This window comes from Kogia breviceps, chromosome 12, assembly GCF_026419965.1.
Source record: "Kogia breviceps isolate mKogBre1 chromosome 12, mKogBre1 haplotype 1, whole genome shotgun sequence".
Taxonomy (NCBI): Eukaryota; Metazoa; Chordata; class Mammalia; order Artiodactyla; family Physeteridae; genus Kogia; species Kogia breviceps.
The window spans coordinates 84,982,552-84,996,492 of record NC_081321.1 but is presented as its reverse complement, the minus strand read 5'-3'; the positions used below and the strand labels follow the sequence as shown (position 1 = coordinate 84,996,492).

The window sequence follows — 13,941 nt, the reverse complement described above, 5'->3', positions numbered from 1 at the left end:
TACTTTAATTAAATTCTACCTGGTGACTGCATACATAAATAGATGGAGAAGAGACAAGTCTCCCAGACAGAGGAATGCCAAATAATTTAAGTAGATCCTCTGGAGTCAAAGAAGGAGAGCCTAACTCCCCACTCCTTAGGTCTGGGCCATGAAGAGTCATTTGATGAAATGGCCCTTTACCTCTGTGGCCTTCCTCCCCCAAACCCATAACCCCAGGCTAACCATGAGGAAAACATCAGGCAAACTCCAGTTAAGGGACAGAATACAAAATACTTGACCAGTACTCTTCAAAACTGTCAAGGTCATCAAAAACAAGAAGTGTCTGAGAAGTTGTCACAGTGAAAAGGAACCTAAAGGGATATGACAACTAAACATAATATAGTGTCCTGAGTGGGATTGTAGAGCAGAAAAAGGACATGAGATATAAAGAAATATAAAAGAAATATAAAGAATATATATAAAGAAAATATAAAGAAATATAAAGATATAAAAGGACATGAGATATAAAGAAATTCAAATAAAGTATGGTCTTTAGTTTGTGATAAGGTATCAACATTTGTTCATTAATTGTAACACTTGTTCCATACTAATACAAGACATTAATATTAGGGGAAACTGGATATAGAGTATATGGGAATTCTCTGTACTATCCTCTCAATTTTCTCTGTAAATATAAAATTGATCTAAAAAATAGTCTATGTTAAAGAAATTAAACTTGGCTATCCAAAAGGAGGAAGAAAATGTCTGCCTGAATGAGAGCAAGAAATGAGTGTAGAAAAGAGAGGCAGAGTGCTGTCTGAATGACAAGCTGGTTGTAAGAAAAAATATCTCTGTAAAATATAGGAATGTCACATTCTAGTCTTTGTGTTATACGGTTGATCAGCATTTTCCTCTTAAGAGGTCAGGCCCTAGGATTAATAAATTAAATAATAGTAAATTAACAGGATGTTTTCAACCCAATAAATAAACCACAAGTAACTAAATTACTAGGATGAATGCACCCAAGGAGCATGGACTGTATGTGGGATGGTTGAATCCCAGCATTCATTGACCATGACAGGTTGTTTAACATGTGTGCCTTTGTTTACTCATCTATAAAGTAGGGCTAATCATCCATACCTCCCTGGGGCCATGAGATTTTATGTGCTATGTGAAATGCATGGTATGACTGAGCCCACAGCTGATGCTCATACGATATCTATTCCTTTACTCTTTCCACGTGTGTTCTATGAAACCTATCAGAAATCTCTGAGAACATGTGAAGAGGAGAAAGATGACTAGAGACAGTCAAAAGCCTTGATTAAAAAAATTTTTTCCCCAAAAAGTTAAAAAAAAAACCCCAAAACTTAGAATGAATTACTTAGTATATTTTGTGAACATTTATAGCAAATGGCAATGACCAACAGTCAGGGCAGCGCCATTAAAGAAAAGCAGAGTAGTTTAGTAGAACAAAGGGATTATGGTGGCCATAGTGTATCTGTGTACTTCATGTCTTTCATGGTATCCTGAACAAGATGGAGAAGAAGTAAGTGTTAGATAAAATTACAGACAAACCCTTTAAATTGTGTAGTTGACACTAAACTCCTAGACCATATAAAATGAAATCAAAGATAATAAATGGCAAAAAAAAAAAAGAAAGGAAAAGAAACAGGAAAAATCTAAACTACACTTTTGGGCAGTGTTTCCTAAGCAATATTCTGTCGAATGCCACAAGTTAGTAGATGTTTTACTAGAGAGTTACAAGGGAAAATATGGCTGGAAAATTCTGCGTCTAGATTTTGGAGAGCCATCATGCCTGTAAAAATATTAAAGACTATGGAAAGCCCTGCAAAGTGGAAACCTATTCAATGCTATCTTACTCAGAATTTCCCAAACATTTTTGGTCATGGAACCTTGTTCAAGAAAGACCTATTACCATTTTGCAGGCACTAGTGTTCCACTGAACTTATGCTATTTTAGAGTTAGGAGCTCCAGACTATCAGTTACAACCTAGGTTTGGGACCCTGAGGAGTAGAACGGCATTGGGATTAAGACTAGATTTTCTGGAACAAACTGTTTCGGTTGAAAAACCAGTTGTGCCACCTATGAGCTGGGTCACCTTAGAAAAGTTATTTATCCTCTTGGTGGCTTAGTTTCCTCATTTTTAAAATGAAGGTAATAATAAGCTTGCTTTATAGAGCTGTTGTGAAAATTAAATGAATTAATACAGGCAAAGTACTTATTATAGTATCGGACACATAGTAAGAGCTCAATAAATGTTTGCTCTCATTATTTCTATGCACCATAATTTTGGAGAGTCGTGGAACATCAGAGACACTTAAATTCTTAGCTCTATGAGAAATAGTTAAAGGATTAACGGGACTTCCCTGGTTGTCCGGTGGGTAAGACGCCACACTCCCAATGCAGGGGACCCAGGTTTGATCCCTGGTCAGGGAACGAGATCCTGCATGCATGCCGCAACTAAGAAGCCCGCATGCCTCAAGTAAGACCTGGCGCAGCCAAATTAATCAATTAATTAATTAATTAATTAATTTTTTTTTAAAAAAAAGGATTAAGGTTAATTGGCTTGAAGAGGGAAGATGGGGTGCAGAAACAATAGGTTCATTCAAATATTTGAAAGGCCATTGTGGAAGAAGAATATTAGTTATTTTTTATTACTTCAGTGGCAAAAGGGCAAAGCATAGGAATTATAGGAAGCATATTTCAAATCACTTAAAGGAAACATCTCTACTGTAGAAGGGTGCTGGAAGCCATTGATTTCAAGCATTGTTACTATCAAAACAGCTAATAAAAGGCAGGGCAGAATCAAAGCAAAAATTATGGTATAAATAAACTTACCTTTCCTTAATAAAGACAGAAGATAAAAATCTATTCCAAGGATTCCCTGGTTGTCTAGTGATTAGGATTTGGGCTTTCACTGCCGTGGCCCAGGTTCAATCCCTGGTGGGGGAGCTGTGATCCTGCAAGCTACACAGCATGGCCAAGATAAAAAAAAAAAATACATTCCAGCTCCTCCAAGATTGGCAATGGAGGAGAAACATTCCATATGGGAGAATCATCTGCTCCCTGTGAGTCCCTTGCTAAGTACTCCTGCAGTCACCTCCATGCTTAATGAGCGCCGTCGTCTTTTCCTTAGATGATTAACACCGAAGTCAGCATCCCATTAAGGGATGGTGTTGCCTGCCAATGGGCTTGCGGTCTATTAGACGTCGGCTAGTCACAACATCAGAATGCAACACGATAGGCTTGATTATTATTATGAAGATACAGATGTATAGTGTTTACATGTATTGGGTGGGTGGTAGGGACAGTGGAGCAGATGGTTTAGTGAACTGGGGCCAAACGATGAGAAACATACCCAACCCTCTATCTGCCAACCCACAAACATCCCATTGTCCTCAGCAGAATGATGTCTCCATTCTCTGCATTTTCCATACCTCTCTATATTTTTAGCCTCTACGCGCTCACATCCCGCGCCTTCTCAGCACAGTGGTCTCCTGAGTGTCTTTACTGCGAGTGGCTTAGTAATGGGCTATGAAATGAGAAGCAGGCTCCTGGGGGAAGTGGCAAAGAAGAGGTCTCGTTCCTCCGCCAGCACTCTGCTGATCGTTTTACCGTGAATTCGCCAGGGGAGGGAACAAGCAAACAGGCAGATATACAGAGATCTAAAGTATCAATACATGGGTGTATTCAGTTGTCATCATTTAACTTATGGAGACACACAGGTTCAGACTAAGCAAGCTGCCCAAGGCTAGACACTAAGAGGTAAAAACTGCTTCCAAGTTCACCTTCCATTTTCATGGTAGATTGGTCTTTGGAAAACAAATCTGTATATTTGTTTATAGTCTAAATGTGACATACACAGTCTATATTTGTCACATTCACTTTCTATGTGTGACCTCTGCCCAGATGACCCACGCCTTCCCCTTATCAGATAGTCAATGAGCTCTTATTTTCTCATTTATGCATTCAATTAATGTACTTTGAATATCGGCTGGGTTTTGTTTGTTTATTTGTTTGTTTTTATTGGAGTATAGCTGCTTTACAATGCTGTGTTTCCACTGTACAGCAAAGTGAATCAGCTATGTATATACATATAATCCCCTCTTTTTTAGATTTCCTTCCCATTTGTCACCACAGAGCATCGAGTAGAGCTCCCTGTGCTATACAGTAGGTTCTCATTAGTTATTTTTTTTATACATAGTATCAATAGTGTATATATGTCAATCCCAATCTCCCAATTCATCCAACCCCCCTTTCCCCCCTTGGTGGCCATACATTTGTTCTCTACGTCTGTGTCTCTATCTCTGCTTTGCAAATAAGATCATCTCTGCCATTTTTCTAGGTTCCACATGTATGCGTTAATATACGGTATTTGTCTTCCTCTTTCTGACTTACTTCACTCTGTATGACAGTCTCTAGGTATCGGCTGTTTGTCAGACCGTATATAGGTGCTGAGGAGACTGCGAAGAACCAGGCAGTCAGTCTCTGCCCCTTTAGAACGCGGAGGAGCTCAAGTTTCCATGAGCTTTCTTAACCCAGGCTTAGGGCAAAATTGGCCAGGAGAGGTTTCCTGCAGATAGAATGTTTAAGCTGAAACCTAGAGGGTTGGCCATGGGAGAGGAAGGGGGGACGTACATTCCAGAATGAAGAAACAGATGACTTGAGTTGAGAGAATAAACAAGTGGCCAGGTCACAGACTCCTCAAATCCCCTTACCATCTACCAACCTCAGTGTTCCTGGAGATAGAGGTGGGATCGCAGAGGGGACATTCGGTCAGATACGAGATGTTTATTACTCTAAAGTTTGGACTTTAAGGTCCTGCCTGTGACCCCTGGGTCTGGTGAGCAGGACAGGATCAACAATGAATCATAAGGGTTGCTTTTGCCCCTTTGGCCTTAGGTCCAGAGCAGTTATGGCAGTAAAATGTTTACAGGGAACGTTCCATCTTTAATCAAAATAAGAAGAGCCTTGAGTTCCACTGGGGGGAAGAAAGTTCTTACAACCCAGATGACTTTTTCATCTTATTTAAACCCCCCAATATAGATAATGATGTAAAGAACGCCCATGTAACTCACTCCCTGCTTAAGAAATACATCATTACAGAAATGACTACAGTCCCTGGGTACCTCTTCCCCATGCACGTCCCTCCTCAGAGGTAGCTATTAATCTGAATTTGATACATACTATTCCCATGCATCTTTTTAGACTTTGTTATACAGAGATATCCATTAAGATTTATGGTATGGTTTGGCAAGTTTTGTTTTATTTTTTTGAGGTATAGTTGATTTACAATGTGTTAATTTATTGTGTACAGCAAAGTGATTCATTTATATATAAAAGAATATACAAATGAATAAATATATATAAATATATATATATATTCCTTATTCTTTTCCATTATGGTTTATCACAGGATATTGTATATAGTTCCCTGTGCTATAAAGTAGGACCTTGTTGTTTATCCTGCAAGCTTTTAATCTTCATAAAATTGGAATCATATTGTAACCATCTGTCTACAGTTTTCTTTTTGGGGAGAAGGTGGGGAACATTATTTTGATATTTGCACATATATTCTTGCTCATTTTCCCATATCTTCCATCGTGTGACCACATTTCCTGTTGGTGGATATTCAGCTTGCTTCCATTATGTGTCCATGAAAATGGTGCTGCCCTAAACATTCTGTGTAGCTTTGATGATCTAGCTATTGAATAGAAGAACCTCACATGGAAAACTGGCACTGTTTTCAGCTGCTAACCTGTTCAAAGCTAGGCATATTTGAGAAACAGCAACACGGAGCTGACTTTCTAAACTGTCATCATGAAGTTAGATCCCACATTGTGAAAATGTAGACAAGAGTGCTGTGGTCCATTGATGGCACATGACTTGTGATTGCATATCAGTAGCCTGGACTGAAACAGGCCACTGGGCCGTTTCGATTTTCTCTCTCCAGTGGCAAGAAAAGGGAGAAAGGGGAACTTGGGACAAGAAAGCTCTTTTCTCTAAAGCCTTGAAAAGAGGCTGAATTAAGCTGCTAGCCCGGCTCTTCCCCAGGAAGGGGTTCCCTCCGAGCTGGACACAATCCCGACCACATGGAAGGGAGGGTGGGGAAGAAATAACCTAACAAAGAGGGACAAGACTGAGGGAAGAAAAGACCAAGAGATTACAACAGAGACCCTTCCAGGAGAAGCAAGAGTGGGATCCCAAAAGATGGTCTCCAGGGCATGAATCCTGAAAGTTCAGCTTGAGCCTGCCCAAGAACTCTTCTCCACAGTAGAGTGGGAGATGATCTTGAGCTCCCTCTAGAATTTAATTGTGCTTCTCCTGCTTTCCTGTTCAGCCCAGTGGGTTTAATTTTCAGACTCCTGGTCAGCTAGGGCTGTTGCTGGCCCTCTAGTGAGAGGAGATCAGTAAAATATACAGGAAACCCTGCCTGTACTTCTGTGAGACTTATCTTTGTAGTTACCATTTCTCACCCCAAATGTTGACCTAGTCCCCACACTGTTTCGGCCTTTGTCCAACAACAGTCCGTTCTTCTTCGTCTTCTTCTCCATTTTTTTTTGACTGCACCGTGCGACCAGGCATTGAACCCATGACCCCTGCAGTGGAAGCGCAGAGCCCTAACCACTGGACCACCAGGGAAGTACCCAGTCTGTTCTTAAAATAGCTGCCAGACTGCTCCTTTGAAAACATAAGTCGAAGGATGTCTCTCTCTCTGCCCTGTTACCTCTCATAGCTTCTTAATATCACTCCAAGTGAAAATTAAAGTTAAGGTAACAGCCGATAGGTCATTCTTGGTTACTTCTCTGCCTCATGTCCTCTTGCCTTCTGCCCCGTGCTCCCTCTGCCCCTGTCACGCTGGCCTTGCTGATGGTCCTCAGTCATATTGCACAATATCTGACCCCAGGACCGTTGCACTTGCTGTTCCCTCATGACCTACTCCCTCATTGACTTCAGGTCTATGCTTACATGTCACCTGTTTATTTTTTGAGGACTTCCTGACCCCATTGTTTAAATGGCACTTCCACTGAACCCCTGGAATATTCTGTCCCTCTTTCCTGCTTATTTTTGTCTGTTCCGTCTGAAGGCAGTGTATTTTACTTACTTATCATAGTCATTGTTTGTCTCTGCCTTCAAGAATGTAAGCTCCAGGAGGGCAGGGATTTTTCCTGCTTTTTTGTTTTTGTTTTGTTTGTTTTTATTTTTGTTTTACATTTTTTTTTGCCACGCCATGCATCATGTGGGATCTTAGTTCCCCGACCAGGGATCGAACTCTCACCCCCTGCATTGGGAGCATGGAGTCTTAACCACTGGACCACCAAGGAAGTCCCCAGGTTTTTCTGGCTTTGTTCGCTGTTGTAGCTCAGCACCTAGGACAGTGTTTGGCACAAGGAAGGTGCTGGATCGGCTGAGTTATGAAAGCCTCCTGTCCGTTTACTTGAGACCAATGACGTGGGACATCGTTTGTGACTGTCTTTGGCGTTGCCCCCAGAAAGCTCTGAAACAGGCCAGGACGTAACTTCATTTGCACTTATGCCAAGGCAACAGCATGTAGGGGGTCCAAGAATCTCCCCCTTTCCAGTCTAGTCTCATCTGACAATATGCTCAGCATTTCCTTCTCCTTTCTAAAACATGCTTTCAGGGAAAAAGCTGAGAAAAGTTTAAGGTAAAGCAAATATGAAAGGGTAAAATGACCCATCAGCTTAATGTGTTTCAATTCCCAGGGAAATGTGTCTCTATACCAGGTTGAGAAAGACAGTGTATAATGAGTTCTTACTGAGTATCTGTGAACGAAGCCACAACTGTGCTAGGTACTTTCCCTCTTTTTAATTCTCATTAAGCTGCCAGGTAATATTGTGATTTTTTATTTTAAACACAGACAAACAAAAGTTGAGAATGGCCAACTAAAGTATCCAAAGGTAGTAAGTAGCAGAACAGAATTTGAACTCAGATTAGTTCCAAAGCTCACATGCTTTTCGCTGTACCATTCTTCTTTCCTCGAGGAATGAAATGGAGGAGGAGAGGAAGGGGCCCTAAGCTGGAGGTCAAGCAAAGGTCCAGAAGCATGAATCTGTTTTTCACAATCCATCATATTCGTTCTGTGTATCTATAGCTTTATCCACTTGTGACGAATCCCCTTTTAGAAAGATTTCCTCATGGATGGGAGCAGAAGGGGGTTTTTGGTCAACCCTTGTTCAAATAGACTGTTCATTCCACTTGGCTTTTCCCTGGTCCTCACACTGTCTGTTCAAGAGTCCTGAGTAATCAAGTTGTTGCTCAGCCGTCTTGTACGCAGAAATTAACTACTGGACAAATTGTGAAATTGCCTTTGGAATGTTTAACTCTAAACTTTTCTTGCCTCTGCTAAGATGTCCACGTGGATTAACACAAAGAATTCTTTCTTTATCCCTCCCCCAAGATGTGGTGAGTGCGTAGGGGTCAATTTTTAACCTGCATAGAGCCCTTATTTTAAAATAAAAATTCATTTACTAAAAGGTAACTAAGATCATAATCAGGTTTGGAGGTTCATTTCTAAAGCCTCTCTTAGCAACCCAAATTATTGGTATCTATCTAAGGATCCACACTATTAAACTGGAAAAACTCCACTAAGGAAATTGCACGCCAAGCTAGAGAGTTAATTGTTAACAAATTGATTCAAATGGGAAAGAAATCGTTTAAAAAATTTGGCTGGATATTCTTAGCCAGAAATTTCACTCACATTTAAAAGATATAATTTAATTTTCATTATATGTGTAATATTATAAGACAGTTGGCAAATAAATAGAAGATATACATAATCTCGTTGTAACTCATCATGATGCATTTCATTCTAGCCTTTTTTTCCTTGGCCTGGGCATAATTTTTTAAAACATTTTTTAATGATCACATATCTATATCTATTGTATTTTCCCAAGTGGCTGTCATTATAACCATTTAAGAGAGAAAGTTAAATTTTCATTATAAAAGTAATAAATGTTGTTCTTAGAAAAGTTGAACTGTGATAAAAAAGAAAATAGAAAGGAGACAAAAATCACCCCTAGGCCCGTCATCTAGAGACTATCACTTATATCTTGGAATGCTTACTGGTGCTGTATTTTATGCATGTGGTTGTTGGTTTCTTCTAATAGTTGCATAATCTCCACTGAATGATTACACTGCAGTCCACCTAACCTTTCCCGTATTATGGGAATTTAGTCAGCTTACAAATTTCGGTAAAACTTTTTCCCGTAAGTTAGGTCTCCAGAATTATAAAGACTGAGTCACGGGGCATACATTGTCTTATGGCTATTCCCAAAGTGAGAGGCTTCTCTCTGGCAGTGCTGTCACATTGCGAGCGAGCAGTGGGGTATGGGTGGGGAACATTATCAGCCTGTAGAATGCCTGCCAGCCTTTTTTTCACTCTACACCCTTTCTCACCTCCTACGCCACCCGCCCTCCCATACTGTCTCGCAAATAACCATGCCAAAGGTGTGTGCACTCCTGGTTCTTGGCTTTGCTGTTTTCTCTGCTCTACACAAGGCAGAAATTGATTATCTCTTCTTTTGAAGTTTCAACTTAAGTAAATAGCGGGTGGAGCTTAACCATTCTCTGTCATCCTGAGCCAAGAAGGGTGACATTGCTCTTGGCTGCGTTTAGGAGGTCACCTCTGTTTGCATAAAAAGCTTTAGAGCAACCGCTATCTCTCTGACCTTCTCTCTTCCACATACTCTCTCTCTAGTCGGGACTCCCACATTGGGTTACCTGGTCAGGCGGTGTGTTCTCTGCAGCTGGTGCCCATAAGTAATAGCTCCGTCATGTACCCCTGAAAATTATGAGGACGAAAGAGCAGGAAGGGTGCCTGCGTAGGAATGCTTATTACTGTGTTTGCTACACCCAGAGGTTTCATTTGCGGGGGGTTCGCATAATAGCAATTAACAATGATAAAAGCTGATATTTGAGGGATGCTCACCGTTATGTCTGGCAGGAAAGGCTGTGTGGTTAGAAGACCAAAGTCTGAGATTAGAGGAAAAGAGCCTCCCTCTCCAGCCACTTTTAACAAAGCCTCTTTATCTCTGATTTCATTTTTTACATCTTCCTTAACCTCTTCAGAGGTTTGTTGGGAAGGTCACAGAAAATAATTCTAACCTGTAAAGTGATATTCAAATGCAAAAAGGTATTGTTATTGTAATTATACCTGTGCTCTTCAACCATACGCCACTAACCATAAAGAAAAAAGATACACCTCTTGAACTACAAGGTCGATGAATTTCATTTCTTTGAAATTATAGAGTTATTCAAGTTCAACATTTTTTCTGGGTACATTTTGTCCATTTCAATGTTTGGGGCAACCCCCTTTTTTTATTTTAATAAAGTAAAGAGGCTTGGTTTTCTTCACAAAGAACAGTACTGTCCATGAAATCAGACTTTTGAATAAGTAGCAGATGAGTACCACGCATTCAGATTGGAGGGCCAATTTAAGTAAATAGTTCTTCTTAAATGAGAAACCCCATAATCACTAAAGTACCACCAGCTAAAGACATTGAAGTTGAGAAATTTTATTAAGTGAGTATTATTTTTGTGGCATTTAATGAATGCCTGTCATGAGCCTTCCCTTTTCAATGAGGCCTCGTGTGTCCACTCTATTAAATACTGCAATCTCCCTCATTCCATTCCAGGACTGCCCGTTCCCTTCATCCTGCTCTGCTTTGTATTTTTTCCTTAGCCTTTATCATTATAATCATTATAAAATAATACACAGATCGGTTATCTTTTGTGTTTGTTGTTTGTCTCTTCACAACTGAATGGAAGCTTTATAAAGGAAAATATCTTTGTCTGTTTTGTTCACTGATATATCCCAACCACCTTGCAGAGTGATCAGTACCTAGTAGGTGCTACATATACATTTGTGGCATAACTTGAATGAAAAGTAATTATATAAAAATATGAATGGTATTATACTGGATAATTTTAACTGAGCATTTACTCAGTACCTGGCAATGTGTTTGTATCATCTCATCCAGTGTTTCCAACAAATTTATGAAGCAGGTGCCATAGTACCACCAAATTACAGATGGAGAAACTGATGGTTAGAAATGTGAAAGTACATTTTATAAGGTCTCATAGCCAATATAATTAAGAACTTTGATTTAAACCCAAGAAGCCTGACTCCTGTGAACTCTATTCAAGCAGAACAATGTTGCTTGTATTTATTGATTTATTGACTGAGGTACTATTACTGAGATTCTGTGACATGTCATTCAGGAAAGGAGGTTTTCCTGTGTAAATATTTTTGGCAACCACTGACCCAGTGAAATCTTATGTTTGCAACTCTAAGCCTTGAGCAGATTTCCATGTGATTAAATTCTGTGGCATTTGAACTGTCTCCCCCACCTCTTGTGATCAGTTATTTGGTTTTGCAGAAGAAAAGGTAGACAACTTTTGCAGTGTTAAAGACTTTCTTCTATTCTTATATTTAAAAAACAAAAGACACACACAAAAAGAACTTCTCTTACTCATCTCTTCTCCTTTCGTTGTGTTTTGCTCTGGTTTTGAGTGTTTGATCTGTGTCAATTCAAGTGACTGCCCCCTTCATATACTCCCTTACACCTATTTTCTAGGCGAATGATATAAACCTGACCCACATTGAATCAAGACCTTCACGTTTAAAGAAAGATGAGTATGAATTTTTCACCTATCTGGATAAACGGAGCATGCCTGCTCTGGCAAACATCATCAGAATCTTGAGGCATGACATTGGTGCAACTGTGCATGAACTTTCCCGGGATAAGAAGAAAGACACAGGTAAGAGACAGGCATTTTGCAACACAGACGACCCTACATTCTCATCATAAAATAATGGCAAAAATAATCCCTACCCTGGAAGACCAGGATTAAGTGACAGGATACAGGTTAGGGACTCAGACGAGTACCTGACATATTTAGACATTTGATAAATGTTCTTTTCCCCCTTCCTCAAGATAGCTGTTAATTATATTAGCTGTCTTCTGTTTCAGTTTTCATATATTTTTCATTCGTGGATTATTTTGCTCTCAATTTCCTAATTTCTAGAGGTAGGATGAGTAGGGTATCCAGGGTGCTTTCTATATAAATATAATTTCAGGACAAATTCTTTAGTTATCACCATTTCATCTCATAGCCTCTCCCCAAGTCCTTCTCATGACGTGTCAGTTCTGGAGCTGGAGCTCCTTGGCTCCTTGTTCTTAGGTCTTTCACTGTCTCTCTGTCTCTTGCACTAGATTACAAGCTCGTGGTGGGCAGGGAAAGTCTCTTACCTATGTTAATATCCTCAGAGTTTACTACAGTGCTTAATACACAGCTCTCAGCAAATGCTTGTGAGTGAATGGCTAAACGGAGCAGTTGTCAAGACTTGCTCTGACCCCTTATTTCCTTACTGACATTGCTACTGAGTCCAAACTTGTTCTGCTCGGGTCATGTCAGGCCAATAAATCAGGTGGTGCGAGTTGTTAGGGCAAAAGGAATAATGACTTTATTCAGAAAGCCCCCAGTGGAGAAGATTGCAGACTAGTGTCTCAAAGAACCATCTTACCTTATCAAAGAATTCAGGCCTTCTTTGATACTAAAAAGGCGAAAGGGTTTGTTTGTTGCAAACTTCTTGGTGCAGGAATCCTTTGTTCTTGCAGGTGTCCACATAGGTCAGGTCATGATATTCCTATAAACCTCCAACAAAACAAATACTATTCTCTGTTCTACATCTAGTTATCCCTGTATGTATGAACTCTTAAAGGTCAGAGCCCTGAGAATAGGCTATCCTGTATATTTCAGGCTATAGGCAACATTCTTTTACAAAACAAGCAAAGCCATCATGACTAAGCACAAGCAACAGAGTACAAAGGTTAAAGGAGAAGAAACAGCTCTAATATGGAGTCAGATTTGTTCTTCCCTATTATAAAATGTAAATGATGTGCCCTGGAGGGGAGTAGGGCAGTAGAGTGTAGGAATTAGGAATATGGGCTTGGGGTTGGACAGGCTTCAGTTCAAGTCCTACTTTTTCCATTTATTGGCTTTGAGACCCTTGACAAGTCTCTTTAACTGCTCTGACCTCAATTTTTCATAGGGCTTTTGTGAGGATTAAATGAGATCTTCCATAGTCAGTGCTTAGAACTGTGCCCGGCTGGATAAATGAGAATATGTGATGGTTGTTAAATTGATGAGCCATGCTAATACATTATTATTAACGAAAGGCTATACATTAGGGATCATGCTTTGCATTGTATAGTTCTGTTGGTTTTGATAAATGCATAATGTCATGTATCCACCATTACTCATGAAGAATGGTTGCAATGCCCTAAAAATGTCCTGTGCTCCACCTGTCATTCCCTCCCTCCTTATCCGCCCCCCTTATCCCCCCCCCCACCCGGCAACCACTCATCTTTTTATTGTCTCCATGATTTTGACTTTTCCATAATGTCACACATTATGAATATGGAATCATAGAGAATATATCCTTTTTAGGCTGTTTTATTTTTACATTTAGCAAGGTTCCTCCATGCCTTTTTGGGACTCGATAGCTCCTTTTTTTGTAATTACTGAATAGTGTTCCATTGTATAGATGTACCACATCGTGTTTATCCATGGGTAAGGCTGTTAAACATTCATGTGCAGGTTTTTCTGTGGACATAAGTTTTCGACTCATTTAAGTAAATACTTAGAAGTGTGATTGCTGAGATGAACTACTTTTTTCCTATATAATCAAAAATTTTTTTCTACTGTAAAATCAAAAGCCTTTTTTCTTGCCAAAACATTGAAGACTAGCTCAAGAGGATTTCAGGCTCTGTACCTGAAAATAGTATGTTAATAGGCAGAGATGCTTTCAAGTGAGACAAGAACCTCCTCTTTGCATAGGCCACTGGAACATTTTCCAAAAGACACCTCCGAGGCCATCCTAGGAGACCTCTTCTCTTCCTGCTCGTGTCCTCCGGT

At 39.9% G+C, this 13,941-nt stretch overlaps 1 protein-coding gene across 7 annotated transcripts in view; it reads left to right on the top strand.

Annotated features, from left to right (window-relative positions):
- PAH (phenylalanine hydroxylase) overlaps positions 1–13,941 on the top strand; it is a 125,523-nt gene that overhangs the window by 26,297 nt on the left and 85,285 nt on the right. For all 7 annotated transcript variants that reach the window (XR_010835888.1, XR_010835889.1, XR_010835887.1 and 4 more), the window contains one exon: positions 11,598–11,781. Coding sequence is in view for 2 of the 7 variants with exons in the window: in XM_067009998.1 (XP_066866099.1) it covers positions 11,598–11,781 (184 nt within the window). In the remaining 5 variants the exon portion in view is untranslated. The remainder of the gene's footprint in view (positions 1–11,597; positions 11,782–13,941) is intronic.